Source organism: Gymnoscopelus braueri, assembly GCF_963280865.1.
Source record: "Gymnoscopelus braueri genome assembly, chromosome: 5".
NCBI classification, from domain to species: domain Eukaryota; kingdom Metazoa; phylum Chordata; class Actinopteri; order Myctophiformes; family Myctophidae; genus Gymnoscopelus; species Gymnoscopelus braueri.
This window is the reverse complement of record NC_137606.1, coordinates 4,209,496-4,226,732: the sequence shown is the minus strand read 5'-3', so window position 1 is coordinate 4,226,732 and position 17,237 is coordinate 4,209,496. Positions and strand designations below refer to the sequence as shown.

At 40.7% G+C, this 17,237-nt stretch overlaps 1 protein-coding gene across 3 annotated transcripts in view; it reads right to left on the bottom strand.

Moving 5' to 3' along the window:
• coq8b (coenzyme Q8B) overlaps nt 1-16,876 on the bottom strand; it is a 37,247-nt gene extending 20,371 nt beyond the window's left edge. Inside the window, exons 1-9 of one of the 3 annotated variants that reach the window (XM_080428871.1) lie at nt 16,776-16,876; nt 15,329-15,510; nt 13,455-13,584; nt 10,963-11,186; nt 8,009-8,075; nt 7,478-7,555; nt 6,122-6,235; nt 3,909-3,994; nt 2,400-2,540 (exon numbers count right to left, since the gene is read on the bottom strand). In XM_080428871.1, coding sequence (XP_080284997.1) covers nt 2,400-2,540; nt 3,909-3,994; nt 6,122-6,235; nt 7,478-7,555; nt 8,009-8,075; nt 10,963-11,186; nt 13,455-13,584; nt 15,329-15,510; nt 16,776 — 1,023 coding nt within the window. In that variant the 5' untranslated portion in view covers nt 16,777-16,876. The remainder of the gene's footprint in view (nt 1-2,399; nt 2,541-3,908; nt 3,995-6,121; nt 6,236-7,477; nt 7,556-8,008; nt 8,076-10,962; nt 11,187-13,454; nt 13,585-15,328; nt 15,511-16,775) is intronic. The other 2 variants (XM_080428872.1, XM_080428873.1) reach the window with 2 other exon arrangements.
• Between the last annotated feature and the right edge of the window lie 361 nt (nt 16,877-17,237).

Below are 17,237 nucleotides of genomic sequence, written 5' to 3'. Positions count from 1 at the left end.
AAGCTCAGACACCTAGGGCTACACCCAAGCATGTGCGACTGGATACAGGACTTCTTGTCCAACCGACATCAGGTGGTGAGAATGGGCAGCATCACATCCGACCCCCTGACCCTCAACACCGGAGCACCCCAGGGATGCGTGCTGAGCCCTCTCCTCTACTCCCTGTACACGTATGACTGCATAGCCACACATGTCTCCAACACCATCATAAAGTACGCGGACGACACGACAGTGATAGGCCGAATCGTCAACAACGACGAGTCTGACTACAGAGAGGAGATCAAATCACTGGCACACTGGTGCCGTGAGAACAACCTCTCTCTTAACGTCGACAAGACCAAAGAACTGATCGTGGACTTCAGGAGGCCGCGGAGAGACCATGCGCCCATCCTCATCGACGGTGCTGCAGTGGAAAGGGTCAGCGAGTTCAAGTTCCTCGGAGTACACATCGAGGAGGACCTCAAATGGGAGACGCACTCCACACACGTGAGGAAAAAGGCTCAGCAGCGACTGTACTGGCTCCGCCGCCTGAAGAAGCTCGGAGTAGGACGTCGCATCCTCAGGCTGTACTACAACAGTTCTGTTGAAGGCATCCTAACAGGCTGTGTCACGGCCTGGTACGGGAACTGCACTGCCCGAGAAAAGGTCAGCCTACAACGAGTAGTGCGATCGGCAGAGCGGATAATGGGAATCGAGCTCCCAGCGCTCCAGGAACTGTACAAAAAGCGGTGCGTGGTCAAAGCCAAGCGCATCATCAAGGACAAGCACCACCCAAGTCACAGACTGTTCAACCCCCTACAACGACCGCGACCGGGCAAGGGGCTCTACCGCAGTATCAAGAGTTCCACCACCAGATTTTGGTGTAGTTTCAACCCAGCTGCTGTCAGAATGCTGAATGGGGCATAAGCCTGGATGAGTTCAGCAGCCTGACAACAGGCGGGGCAGACTTTTCTGGCTCTTCCTTCCTGAACACACCTGTGGATTATACCAGGGACAATGACTTGGACTTTAGCCCCCCCTCGGACACACCTGTGGACTACACCAGGTACAAATGACTTTTTGTTGCACTCCCTCATGGAGCTACATGCGGATTATACTAGGGTCAGTCCACTCTAGGTGGACACGCACTGACCTTTTGCACCTTAATCCCTTGTATAACGCACTGACTTTTTTGGGTCTTTTTATTGTGCTCCTTTTCCTCTAAGCACCTTAACGTCCTTTGTCTATCATGCACAGTATAAGTATAACATGCACAGTATACAATACATTGCTGCTATGCTCAGGCACCTTAGTTTAGTTCTTTAGTTTTTTTATTATCTCAGGTAATTTGTAAATATGTAGATAACTTGTCTGGCCTTCTGTTGCTCTCTTGTTTTTGATCTCCTTCCCACCTGCCCCCCTCTTCTTCTCCCCCCCCCCTCTTCTTTCTATGGAAACTAACGTTGCGATGGGAACGATGTACAAAAAAGAATTTCACCCACTTTTTTACCTTGTAAACCTGTGATGTGACAATAAAACTGATTCTGATTCTGATTCTGATGTAAAATCTTTTGAAAAAAATATGTCCAAAATAGGGCTAATGTCGTTAAAAACGAATCTATTGCTAAGTAGTGCTGTCAAATGTTATATTTTGCATAGAAAATTATATAACTGGTGTCAGTACCTTTATAGCCACAAGAGGGCGCTTTGCCGCAGATTGTCACAAAGAAGCTTACAAAAGGTAATGTGAACCAATATTTATGTCATGTCTTAGGGTTTAACTGACTTTGGACAGGTGGAAAACTATAGCTGATCTATTGCAGAGTGATGGCTCTACTTCAATGTTGTCCGACATGAAATAATGACTTGTGTAACCTACCGGACCAGTACATTAATCCTGATAGTGTTTCAGTAGTGCACATCACCAGCTTGTAGTTGACAGAGCGCTCAAGTCCTATTACGCGATTTCTTGTGATTTCTCCTAAACAATAGCACAATATGTACATGTTTTTATGTTGTTCCTGCTGTTCTACATACTGCCAACCAGGAGAAGAAATCACAGACGGAGGCTTTAACCTTTGCTTTTATGAAATATACCAGACCATTAGGGTTTAATCGAAAATACTTCGAAACATGTTGCTAGTTTGACCACTTGCTCTAATCTAAAAAAAAATAAAAAAAAGGGTATTATTATTATTATTTGAGGCTTGATTATTAACTGGACAGCCCTAGTTACCCCCAATTATAATAATAGAGAGTAAAATAAATAAAGAGGAGGGAGATAGCTTGAGATGGTTTATGTGTGTGTGCGAGTGTGTGTCTGTGTCTGTGTCTGTGTCTGTGTCTGTGTGTGTGTGTGTGTGTGTGTGTGTGTGTGTGTGTGTGTGTGTGTGTGTGTGTGTGTGTGAACGGTGTCTTACCTGGATCTTCATGGCGATCTCTCTGCCATCTTTTAAAACCCCATGATGCACCTGGCCTATAGAAGCAGCAGCGAATGGTTTGTCTTCAAAGGACGATAGTTTTTCTCTCCAGCCTGCACCCAGCTCCTCCTCTAAAACTTTCTGCACACACAACATTAGTTGTGATAAATAATCTGTTGTTTTATGGAGTGTTACATGGAAATGGAGTCTTACACAAAACATACACACTGTATACTATCCATGAACTGCAAGGTGTTAACTCAGTCCAAATCACTCTCACACACACACAGTGGTGAGCTGTGGATTTTTGAACTATGGGGGCTCTATTTTATGACGTCACGTGTGTGCACATAGCCACTCAGCTCAGTGCTAGTTGAAATACTGTATTCAACATGTGATTATTAATGTATTTATATTTCTTATTATTTTTTCTGCATTGTTAATTTGTTGTTTTTATTTTTGTTTCAATTAATTAATTATTTTCCTTTTAGTTTTATATAAAAGCCCTTTACATAGATTCACCCACACATAACTACTTAAAATAATCAGTCAACTTGTCTTTACTTGAATTACTTTTTTTTAAGACTTACATTGCTTTCAAAACAGTGGTTTTTAAAACAAGTAAAAAATAAAAAAAAATACCCTTTTGCTACTCACCAAAACAAAGACGGTTTTGTGGAGTTGAAAGCCTACTTTACTAAATGGGAACACTGTGAGCCCCCACCTCACGTCTAAAATACACTTTTTGGCCAGAAAATAAAATATTTCACCAGAATTAAAACCTGTTTTTGGTTACTTCACAGTGCCCTCTACAGTTCTGGTCAATGGAATGTTCCTATTGACCAGATTCTTCCTTCCGGTGAAATATTTTCTTTTCTGGCCAAAAGGTGTATTTTAGACGTGAGGTGGGGGCTCAGAGTGTTCCCACTTAGTAGAATAGGCTTTCAACTCCATTAAACCGTCTTTGTTTTGGTGAGTACCAAAAGTGTATTTTTTTATTTTACTACAGACGAGAGGTTGCGCTACCACGGTGCGAGGGGAAAGAATGGAAAGTACCATAACGTTAAGGAGAACTCCTTCTAACGCCATGGACCAGAGCTAGACAGGGATAACTTTGTAGCTCTTGTGTCCTCTGATAAGCGATTAACCCTTTCACACTCCATGGCTTTTCTCGAGCAGCCAGGTTGAGGCCATTGTTTAAGGTGTTAAAGACGGCTCGCGGGCGGCTGACGGTGTGTGCTTGCGCGTGCATGTGGAGCTCGTGCATGTGGAGCACGCGCGAGCCCCCAGCCCCCATAGTGTCAGAACTAAGGGGTCGCCGACCCCCCTAGCACCCCCTTCAGCTCACCCCTGCGCACACACACACACACACACACACACACACACGCACACACAGAGTATGTAAGCAGTCACCAGCTCAGTGGCCTTGTGGTTAGAGTGACTGGACTAATACATGACTCAGAGAGTGACCAGTTGAGTTCCTATCAAAGTGATATAATAAGGACTCACATTCATCTGCCAGACCGGCATGAAGTCAGCACTCTGCCTCACTCTCTCAAAGATCTTCTGGAGCTGGGGGTTGATGAAGCTGTTGTCTGGGTGAGGAGAGAGAGGACGGAGCACACGGACATACTGTAAAAAACATTGGTTCTCAAAGTGGGGTCTGGGGACCCCCAGGGGAGCAGGGGGTCCCCAGCAAAATGAGTTAATAAAAGCGTCACAATCATTTTAACCCCTTTATCCACATTTTATACTTTTGGCTAATCAAAAATAGCAGAATCGAAAGTGAATAAAAATCGTGAACATTTTGAGCAAATCTTTGAATATATATATTTTTAAAGCAAACATTTGTAACTCAAATCTTTACTTCTGGGGGGTCCCTGGAACAGAATATTTTGAGATGGGGGTCCGCGGCCAAATACATATACTTTTGGGTGGTCCTTGACATGAAAAGGTTTGAGAAACACTGCTGTAAACATGAGGAAAATGATGAGTCAAAATATATACAAATGGCTATACACAAATGGTTACTAAAATTTAGCATTTTTAGCATTTAATGCTAGACTATGAATTTTAATGCGTTTGCTCCACACACTTGAAATGATAAACTGTGGACTTTAATATGTACTGTGTAGTGTAATCTCTGATGTATGATGTATTGTTGTGTTTTTGTTTGTTGTGTTGCTTTTTTGTGAAGAGGACCACAACAATGGAAAATAAGCCCTCTGGCTTTATTGTGTTTTTTTATTGTGTGTCGGGAAAGAGTGCTATTGAGCTATTTTTTTTTATGTGATATCACCAAATAAAATCAATCAATCAAAACAACAAAAGTTGTTTTGATTGATAAAGAGGGGGTCATTGAGGGAGTTCCAGGGGGTCCCCAGCTAAATGATAGGTAGTTAGGAACCAAATGGACCCTTATGGGTCTGTAACTCTGAGAGTGTACAAATGGAACCAAATGGACCCTTACGGGTCCATTTGGTTCCATTTGTACACTCTCAGAGTTAAATTAACATAGATTTTACAACATAAATTGGGGTCCCAGAGATAGAAATGCCATTAAATGGGGGTCGGTATTCAAAAAGTAGCAGTTTGTGCCGTGTTTCAAGCTTGCAGATCTGCTACTTTTGATGCTTTTGTGTGACACTCTAGTATGATCAAGTAGGAGTAGGGCTTTAATGTACGAAAAAAACACCAAAAGTTAGAATATGTGTGATTAACACATTAACCGCCAAGAACGTAGTCCTACGGTCCGTTAAATCCAACTGTTAAGCGCCGAGACCGTAGCCCTACGGTCCACGGTCTTTTCGCGCTAAAAATTTCCGGGTGCACTTTCGGAATTTTTTTGATCCACTTCCGTTTCCGGTTTGATGACCGGAAACGGAATTATTTGGGATCCGGTTTTGACGATCACGTCCGCCCTCGTTCTACAGACGAAACTGAAACTCAATTCTCTTCCTGTAGTTTTTTCTCCTCGCATTTCACTGTTTAACGTAATCCGCTCTAACTACAACATGGATGCCCCGTTTGACACGTGGATTTCACTGGGAGATACGTTGAGATGTCGCGGATGTAAACAGACCGTGTACGGCTCAATCTTAAGGATTTTAACAAGATCTATGGCGACATGAAAAAAACAAAAAAACAACAAAAACACCTTGGCACTGGTGAGTACATTATGAGATTAACCTCTGGCGGTCGATGTGTTAAGAGGTTTCTGGCCGACAGCAGCGATATAGAATAAATCACAAAGCATTTCGTGGACACACAAACGCACACATAGTTGTTCATGTCCATGTTTGGTCGCAGTGCGTATCCCTGTACCAATGTCACCATCCTCTACTATATAGCTACTGTAATGTACTGTACTATTAGCAGGGTTAGGGTTGGAATGCGGAGGAACCGGATCCCAACATTGGACATTCCGGAACTGGTTTTTATAATCACACTGTCAGAGCTGGTATGTGGACTTCACGTCTGCTATACAATTACAATACCAATGGTTCTCAAACGTTTTAATTTTAAGGACCACTTTAACTCTGAGAGTGTACACATGGAATCAAATGGACCCCCCCCCCCCCCTATAGGAATCGTTAAAGGGAACTGTTAAGGAATCTGACCGTCAAGAGGGAATCGTTAAGGAACCGGAATCGGATCCAAACCCTAACCATAATTCAATGATTCAGAGTCACAATCTGAACCACAGTATGTACAGTCATTACCTTGTATGCTGAGCATCTGGCCGATCTTGAGCGCGGCCCCTCGGACTTTACACAGCGTGTTGACTATTCTCTCAGCGTTGGCCTCCGACAGGAGAGGAGAGTCCAGCAGAGCATCTGAAAGGGAGAGGAGAGGATATTTGGTTGATTTCGTCGACTAAAACTATGACAAAAAATGACTGTTGACTACCTTTTTTTCTCTGACGAAAACTAAATAAAAACTACGCTATGATGACTAAAACTAGGATTAAACATCCTGACAATTTCGTCAACAAATAATAACGTCTGTGTCATTTTAGATTTTAGTCATATTTTATACTTTGGATATTAAAAAATAGCAGATATACAAGCTCATCTACGAGCTTGTAGATCTGCTATTTTTGAAAATAATCAAAATGTGTGCAACTCTTTGAATATAGGCTATATATATATATATATATATATATATATATATATATATACACATCTTTGCTCCTGAGGGGGTGGTTCCCTGGAACTAAATATTTAGAGATAGGGGGGTCTGCGGCCAAATACATATAATTTTGGGGGTCCTTGACATGAAAAAGGTTTTGTTCCAGGGACCCCCAGAAGCAAAGATTTGAGTAAAAAAATTCGTTTCCAAAAAATAAAATACAAAAATATATATATATATATATACACACACACACACACACACACATATACACATGTGTGTATATATACAGTACATTACTTTTCACAATTTTTTTTTTTGCAGATCTACAAGCTCATAGCGCTGCACTTGGTCTTGGTGCCATGCTATGAGCTTGTATATCTGCTATTTTTGAATAGCCAAAGTATAAAATAATGGTTATAGGCTGTAGCTAAAAATATAAAATGACACAGATGCGTTCCCGGATTGAATGGGTTAAATGAATGTTTATATAGCAACAACTAATGTGACACAGATCCCGGATTGAAAGGTAATAAAAGGTACAACAACATATAGGTTCAACAAAAAATGTGGTCATGGGCCAGATTTCAATACTGGAAAAAAAGGTCAGTGACGTGAAGGTCGGTATCCTGACAGCAGTGCCAAACCGTCAAGGCTGGGACAGTGGTACATCATTTAACAGCGATTAAAAGCCTTTGACAACACTGCCCGACAGGTTTGCTAACAAGTTGATTTAATACCAGTCTGCTGCTTGGCAGATTCTAACAAATTAGACAACATCTCATGGGTCTACTAAAATGTCCATCTGCTCTGCTACATCCTGCCAACTCTGGACTGCACTCAACCATTCTGTGTCGTTAAGGGGTTGACAGTAGAAAAGACAGCGAGCAGGAGGTTAGAGAACATGAGGATAAGAGTTACGAGACAAGAGAGACGGAAGGCTTTACCTCCTTGTCGTTTGCCACCACCCAGGGACTGTTTCGCCACCTCCGCGATGGCACCGAAGCCCAGCCCTACAGCCAGTCCTGGGGAGGGAGAGAGGGAGGGAGGGAGGGGGGGGAGAGAGAGAGAGAGAGAGAGAGAGAGAGAGAGAGAGAGAGAGAGAGAGAGAGAGAGAGAGAGAGAGAGAGAGAGAGAGAGAGAAGAGAGATCAGATGAAGTTGCCGTTAGTCCTGTCCAGTGGTGGAAAGTAACTAAGTATATTTACTTAAGTACTGTACTTAAGTACTATTTTATACCTAGGCTATTTGAAAATAGCCGATCTACAAGCTCACAAAGCGTCGCATCGCGACTCGTTGTGAGCTTTTAGTGTTCGCTTGAAAAATATATATTCAAAGATTTGCACACATTTTCATGACTTTTCAAAAAAATAGAAGATCTACAAGCTCATAGCATAGATCTGCTATTTTTTGAATAGCCAACGAAATCAAAAAATGTGATGCGTTCCCGGCCTTAAAGGGTTAAAAACTAATTCTTACCACCAAAGTTAACCAGCCTGCTGAGCCTAGTGGCAGGAACCTTCCTCTCTCTGGCACGCTCACTCAGCTGGGGAGAGTAAATAGATGACACCTGTGTGATTTATTTATTTCACACACCAGACATTCAAATCATGCTGAGGCAACAAACTGCCAGCATTATAATTAATAGTTTAACCACTTAAAGGTAGTTCACCCCAAAAAAAAATTTTTTTAATCAATTACACACCAATTTTTTGGGTTTTTTGTTGCATTCCTGAGACAATAAGTTGATGACCGGGTCATCAGTCAATAGGACACTCAGTAGGAGAAGTTTTCGCGTCCAAAATAGGGATGCTAGGGTTTAAGTGGTTAAAACAATATTTCTTAACCAGGGCACTAGATCAGTGGTTCTCAAATGTTTTCATGCTAAGGAATTTGGCCACGGACCCCAATCTGAAAAGGTTTTGTGCCAGAGACCCCCAGAAGAGAAGTTATAATTTGTGTTAAAAAAATGCTAAATTCTTCAAAATACTTTCACGATTAAAAAAAAATGTACACGCTCGTAGATCTGCTATTTTTGAATAGAAATGTATTAACACAATTTAGCTGGGGACCCCCTGGAACCCCCTCAAGGACCCCTGGGGGTCACCCCCGGAACCTTTGAGACCCACTGCACTAGATGTTCTGATATAGCTGTGGACACACATAGAATAGGAACAATGCATGAATGCACTATAAAATATTTTGGGTTTCAGTTGTGAGCCACTGGTTTTATTATGTACCACAAGGTCTGAAGGTTATAGCCAGGTTATAACCTTGACTTATATCACAAAGGGAGAGACATACACACACATAACATAGTGAGCGTCTGACAGATGTTACATAACGTCTCTGTCGGGTGGAAACCTCATATGTCCAAAAACTGTTACTTTTCAGGATTCAAAAGTAGCAAAGTAGCAGATCTACAAGCTTGTAGATCTGCTACTTTTGATGCTTTCGTGTATTGCTTTAGTATGATCAAGTAGGGCGTTGATTTACGAAAAAAAACACACAAAAGTTAGAATATGGAGATAAGAGGTTTCTGCCCCGACAGCAGCGATAATATAGATTATAGATCTATTCATAATAAGGGTCTGGACACCTTGTCAATGTTTCACCTACGGGGTGTGTCAGGAGAATCTGTCACACATGCCCATGTACGGAACATGGAAAGAGGACTTTTGCGGTTTCTGCCCATTCAGCATGGAACGAGCCACAAAGTATCTTGAAACTAGAGCAGTTGAACCCATTGAACTCTTTGACATCCAGAATGAAAGAGGCAGATTTTATTAATAGATGTTCTATGTTTTTAAGTTGTCAGGTTATTGTAATAGTTTTAATTTAGTTTATTCTAAATTGTATTGTGATGCTTCTTTCTTGTGGGTTTGAAATTGCACTGCAGCCTGTCGTGTTCCCAGGGCTCCCTTAACGAGATTTTTAATCTCGATGGGACTTTCTCCTGTTTAAATAAAGGTCAAATAAAAAATTAAGAAAAACGCAATGTACCAAGTGAAATTACCATTACTACAAATGTGGTGCCTTCAAAACTGCCCTAAAAGAGTACCTTCAGGTGGCTGCAATTCGAAGCTGGCCCCTGTAAACGTCATAACCTAACCCCCCTCAAACTTTTTACTGTACATATTTTAGTTTTTCTTATTTTTCAATTCTAAACTGTTTATATGATGTTCTGCATAGTAGTGTATCTGTCAGACATTTAATGTCACCATGAATTGAGTACAAAAGGACCCCATTTGAAACAAGCCATTAGGCTTTCATGGGCTTTTTAATCCCATTTAGTTGACCTTGTTTTTAAACTGTACTTTCATGTGATTTTTTTCTGCAAACTTCTAAATGAAGTATTCATTCAATCAATGTTTATGTATAAAGATACTTTCATGTTTACTATTTAGTTGTGCTTTGAACATTTTGTATGTACTTTTGGCCAAATAACTTTCGCACCAAGTTCCTATTACACACATTTAGGAGACGCTCTTAATCCAGAGCGACTTCTTCTTCACCACAAATAAAGGCATTAACCTGTATGAATGAGGCATTATATGAATAGTTCTGATGCATCATACTCGCCAGGGATTTTCACATCGTGTATTCGTCACACCCGCAGAGTTATTTTATTAATTAATTATTAATTTAAAAAGTAACATGAAACCACTTTAACTCTAGTATCCCTATTCTGGGCATGTCATAACAGGCAAACATGTACCGCAATCTACAAGCACTCAACGCAATGCCTTTTGTACTTGTAGATTTGTTATTTTCAGCGAAGAGATCTGATCTGGTGTACAGTAGACTAGAGGGAAAAAGGAGGGGACCAAGTATAGACCCATGGGGGACCTCAGTCAATGAAGTATAAGTGGTTTAAAACCCTGCATGCAACAATCATCTCTTGATCGTGAACTTGACCTTTGACCCCAAAACCTCTGCTGGGCAGCCTTTTCCACCAAGTTTCATGAAAATCTGCACATCTGTTCTAAGTTATGTTGCCAACAAGAAAAAAACAGGCAGGACCATTTACAATGCCACACATTACTGCAGGCAGGGGAAATACTCAATACCTGACCTAGGCCTGGTTTACAGACATTACATGGGGCATAGCTTCAGATAACATATCGTTGCTGTCGGGCAAAAACCTCTTATCTTCATATTCTAACTTTTCGTGTCTCTTCGTAAATTAACGGCCAACTTGATCATACTACAGCATCACACAAAAGCATAAAAAGTAGCAGATCCACAAGCTCGAAACGCGGCGCGAAGCGACGCGTTTCGAGCTTGTGGATCTGCTACTTTTGATGCTTTTGAATTTGAATCCTGAAAAGTAACAGTTTTGGACATATGAGGTTTCCACCCGACAGAGACGATATACTCGTCACATCAACACAATTACGCAGTAAGATGCAGTCATGATGATGCAACCAAACCTTTTGCCTGACAGGTTTGACCAGCGCCTTCTTTGCCTCTCTGGCCTTCTGGATGTCCTCTGGCGTGAGTCTGCCGGCCACCACTGTGTCGTGGACAAACCTGACCTGGTAGTGGTGGCGCAGGTGGGGGATCCTAGCGGGGATGTGGAGGAACCGGGCACTCTGTCCTGGCCAGCCTGCCCCGCCAGGAGCCGCCGTCCCTGGGGTCGGAGGAGGAGGCACTCCTGTGGTTGGAAGTAGAGAGAGGGTGGAGGCAGGGATCATCGTACCAGTGGTGGAAAAAGTACTCAAATGTTTTACTTAAGTAAAAGTATCAATACTGCAATGTAGAAGTATTTCGTTACAAGTAAAAGTCCGGAATTCAAAATTTACTTGAGTAAAAGTACAAAAGTATTGATATTAAAATGTACTTAAAGGGATATTTCACTTTCAAAATAACTTTGGGTAATTTTATCGTCTACTCAGGCTTTTGTGAGCCCCCCAAACAGTTTTTAAGTTGCTTGATTCAGTATTTAGATATTTGATATACAATATCAGACACGCCCCCTTCCTAAACAAACCCATTATAACTTCAAACTCCATTTTTAACATGTTAGATTCATCAAAAACACCCGTCCTTGATTCTGGTGACTCACCCTGCCCTCCTAATGCGTGAGGGGGCCGTGTTTTTTCTATTACTTTTTTCATTTATTTTATTTTTGGGCGGTGAAACCGCCCCTATAAGTGAGATTTGGGAAAATGTACATTTTCCTGCGCTGTGATCTGGGCCCAGGAAGTTTGTACAATTATCCTGCGCTGTGATTGGCCAATCACAGACTATTCAGGACTGTGATTGGCCAGTGTCACATGACACATGTGCATAGCCCTATATAAGAAACCATAACTTGAAAAAAACCAAACTTTGGTTTTTTTCAAGTTATGGTTTCGTCCATCATAAAGAGTGTTTCAATAAATGTATTTATCTTTTGTACATGATTGGTTGACTCCATTCAGTATTGTGATTAGCTAGCAAGACACCGCCCACTTCACACAGGGTGTGATTTTTTTATTGTATTTTATTTTTTTCATTTTCCAAAAAATATATAAAAAATAAATGAAAAAAGTTATTGAAAAAACACGGCCCCCTCGCGTATTATGAGGGCAGTGTGAGTCACCAGAACCAAGGACGGGTGTTTTTGATTTTTTTTTATATAATAGGGCTAAAGTGGTTAATGTATGTTTTATAATGTAATAATGTATATCTGCAAAGTAACTAGTAACTAATGTTTTCAAATAATTGTAGTGGAGTAAAAGTACAACATTTGCCTCTGAGATGTAGTGGAGTAAAAGTATAGACAATTGGAGATACTCCAGTAAAGTGAAAGTACCTCAAAATTGTACTTACAGTAAGTACAGTACTTGAGTAAATATACTTAGTTACTTTACACCACTGCATCGTACTATATTGGCTGAAAAATACGACATTATTACAGTGAGAGCCACGACTAAATCAACTAAACAACACTATATGTAGTGCTGAAAATTTATATTTGGTCAGAATTTATTGAGAGGATAGCCCCTTGAGGTGCAGCACCTCATTTTAGATCCTATATAGAACCAGAGACCGTTTCAATTAAGAAGGACAGTTAAAGTGAACACACTAACAAAGGAATAGATACCAGTGAAGTTGCCTTCTTGCCTTGGGCTGCAGCCAAATAAGGGAACTATACAGAGAACAATGATGCGTTCTGTATGGACACCTCAGTACAAATCTACATAGGGAATTAAATAATACATTAAGAGGCTTGAGATGAGTATCTGTGGTGTTCTGATAATAATAATAATAATGTTCTGACAATATCAGCATAATCTACAATATAGAGATCATAAAAAGCCTACACTGAAGAAAAGAAAAAAATCAAAAAACACCTACTGTACAGAAAAGTCATCATCTCTACATTATATGCTACCAGTGGTGGAAAGTAACTAAGTACATTTACTCAAGTACTGTACTTACTGTAAGTACAATTTTGAGGTATTTTTACTTTACTGGAGCATTTCCAATTTTCAGTACTTTTACTCCACTAAATCTCAGAGGAAAATATTGTACTTTTTACTCCACTACAATTATATGAAAACTTTAATTACTTTGTAGATATTTTATATTATTACAAAACACACTAACCACTTCAGCCCTATATATATTTCTGCCATTTGAAAATAGCAGATCTACAAGCTCACAATGCGTCGCATCGCAACGCATTGTGAGCTTGTAGATCTGCTATTTTCAAAAGATTTATACATTTTGAACTTGTGAAATGGGATATTCCGCACAATGAGTAGCTTTACTTTTAGTACTTTAGTACAAAAAGTATATTTTGATGCCGATACTTTAGTACTTTCACTCAAGTAAATTTTGAATACGGGACTTCTACTTGTAACAGAGTTGCAGTATTGATACTTTTCCACCACTGTATGCTATCTGCATGCAAACATGGCAGACCTAACAATACCTGCTGGCATCTCCTCTGTGGCCCCATCTGGAGAAAGCTCAGACCCTACGGACCACTTGGCTGCTTCTTCAGGGTCCACCGCCTCCCAGCCCTCGGCATCAGGAAACACATCTTCCTCTATAGACTGTTGCTGCAACAGGAGCAAGGTTGGACAGGGGCGACTTAGCCAAACGATGTGTACTGTGTAATTACTGGACAGATATGAGTAAGTGTAAACCATTGGTTCAAACCATTGGTACCCCTCCTTCTTTGAATCTTTGAATTATATACATACATTATATAATACATTTTTTAAAGTGAACATTTGTAACTCGAATATTTGCTTCTGGGGGTCCCTGGAACAAAATATTTTGAGATGGGGGTCCGCAGCCAAATACATATCCTTTTGGGGGTCCTTGACATGAAAAGGTTTGAGAACCACTGGTGTAAACAGAGAAAGTCACAGATTCATTACTGTGGCATGTTAAGAATTGTATTTAGATTGCTTGTTGTTTAGAGGCAGATGCTAGCTTTGATGTTTACCTGGTATCCTAGTCTCTTTGAAGCACTACGTTGTGGTCTTTGTGCTCTACTTACAGTATGTTACCATCACTTGTTGACTATGGTGCATGTAGGGCTGTCACGATTACAAATTTGAGTTGACGATTAACTGTCAAGCTAATGATTGCGATTAACGATTTAATAGTGTTTTTGGCATTGAGCATTGGAACATATGAAACAAAAACATACATTTCTGTTTGCCTTTTAGGCTTCGTAATCAAAAATTGCACAGGCAAGATATGTCAAATTAAATATACAAAGAAATTACTAAAAGAAAAGAAAAAGAAAAAACATTTTCTAATAATTTTATACAAATAAAAAAGGTAAAAATAAGCTATTCCTCCTTTTTAATGTATGAACATTTTTCAATGTGGAAACGATTATGACAAAAATAATTGCGATTAGACGATTATGTAATAATTGTGACAGGCCTAGGTGCATGCTTGCTCTACTTACTCTGACTTTGCAGTTGTAAGTCGCTCTGGATAAAAGTGCCTATAGCTAATGCCTATATTGTAAATTGACATACAGATGAAAAATACGGCCACTTGTGCCAAGACTGACATACATGAGGAGGTCCTTAGCCCAATGTTTGACAACATCAGGGAATATAGTCAGGAGAAGAATTTGAATTGTCTCGTCTTTGGGATCTAATTATTACAAAGCTTGGGGGAGTCGCGCCTCAACAAATAAGAGAAGACTAGAACAAGTTTAAATCAGCTGCTCTTCATGTGTTGCATCACTGCAAATCCCACATTTGGATGCACCAAGTCAGAGTTGGATGAACTTTATCACGCTTAACTTTTCTACTCGTATGATAAGACATTTGCAGGGATATTTACATGTAAATATCAGATTATATACTGTACATGATTTTAGCTGTGTAGGAATATGGTATGTTGCGTCAAATGATGCAGTCAGCTCTACAGCTTTCTCCCAAGTAGTTGAAGCATGTTTATATTTTTGTATCAACGCATTGACGGAGATGGCTGATCTACAACCTCTAAAAGAACTTGCAGATCTACAAGAACTTGTAGTTCTGCTTTTTGGTTATTACTTTTTATAATCGAATAATTAGTTTGACTGTTACACCTCTAGACTATATCAGTTCACTTCTCACCCATAGACTGTAAAAAGAAATGGACAAAGTTGTAGACTCTACAGACCGTAAATGTAGCCTATTTTTAAACAAGCAAAAACCCATCATTTGCATTGAGAGTTAATTCTTCTGACACCAGCAGGGGTACAACAGCGAAACTACAGGCCATTCATATGAACTGTCACTTCCAATATAGACAACATTTCGAAGGCGAATGCTGGACCCTTGTTCTCACCGTAGCGCTTCCTCCCATGACGGTGCCCATGAGCCCCTCTACTGCCTCCTGGGCAGCCTTGACCACAGTCCCCGGGGTGGAGTTGCAGGCCATCAGTCTGAGCTGCTCCCCCTGGGTGCTGCAAAAGGAGCAGCCCACCTTGTTGGCCCCTCGCAGCACCTGCATCAGCTCACTCAGAGACACTACGGAAAGAGAGACACAGCAGACCAGACGGATGAATGTCTCAAGATTGCAATATGGGACAAATCCCTGATTACTAAAAAAAAACCTAACATATTAAATGTGGAGATTACAACAGGGGTCTTCAACAGAGGGTCCTCAGAGATAGTGCAGGGGGTCCGCCAAATCTTTGTGTGATAGGGACTTTATTTTTTTATGTTAACTTAACATTAACCACTTGAACCCTAGCATCCCTATTCTGGGGGGAACATTAGCCGAAAATAGTCGATCTACAAGCTCACAACGTGTGAGAGATTGTAGATCGGCTATTTTCGGCGAAGAGGTTTGGTGAACAGGGAAAAAAGAGCAGGCCAAGTACCGAGCCAACGGTGAGAAGTGGAATATAGAAGACATAAATAAGGCCACATTTTCCACATAATAGAAGTGATTCTAAAGAAACCCTGAAGGTTAATGTTCTTTATTCTATACCCTGCTAGACAGGGTTTAACCTTGGATGTGACTTGGCTGTCCAGTGTGTCCATGGCCATGCATGCATGATCATGAAGTACAGTATGTGAACACACGTGTCATTTTACACACCCTGTTTGTATTACAGTGGTCTAAAGTAACTAAGTACATGTACTCAAGTACTGCACTTAAGTGCAATCTTGAGGTACTTTTACTTTCTTCAGTATTTACAATTTTCAGTTTTACATCTCAGAGGAAAATATTGTACTTTTATTCCACCACAATTACATGACAACTTTAGTTACTAGTTACTTTGCAGATTTTGATTATTATTACAAAACATACATTACCCACTTCAGCCCTATATACATTTCGGCCATTTGAAAATAGCAGATCTACAAGTTCACAATGAATTGTACAGCGAAGCATTGTGAGCTTCTATATCTGCTATTTTCAGAAGATTTAAAACTTGTGAAATGGGACATTCTGCATAATGAGTACTTTCTACTTTTGGTACTTTAAGTTAAATATATTTATTTTGATACCAATACTTTTGGACTTTTACTCAAGTAAATTTTGAATCCCGGACTTCTACTTACAACAGAGTATTTCTACATTGCAGTATTGATACTTTTACTTAAGTAAGAAATGTGAGTACTTTTTCCACCACTGCATTTCAGCCAGTTTTTCTCACGTTGTGTAACCGGTGGCTAACGACAGAAGCTAATGCAACTCCATACATCGCAGCATGCTGTATTGTATTGCACGACACGTACAAAACAATGACACTGGACATTCAGTTGTGAATCAAACTACTCACTTATTGTTGTAAAGCGATGTTCATTCACTGTGATGGATCATGTATGTTACAGCAGCGATCTGACCTCCTCCACTAGATTACAACCATTCCTTTGGAGAAATAACACACAGCAACAATTTTGTGTCCCGGAAGCAAGCCGTGACACTCGTCCAATTACATTCTCGCATTCATTGATCACACGGGCGGGAACAGTTTGGGGCCAACCAATGAGAGTGCAGAGAGGGCACGCGCTCCGGCTCGTAGGTGCTCTGATAGGTTCTACGGTCCTATTGGGGGCGTGTACTCTGTGGATGTTTCTCCAATCGGTGCACATAAAGGGCGGGGCAAAGATGGGAACGGGCGTCCAATCACGGTTTCTGAGAGGCGTGTCCGTTTGGAGGTTGTCCTCTGCACATGTAAGGATGGAGTTACAAAACCCTACCATAGCAACATGTGTACTACTGTAGCAGTGTAGCTACTGGA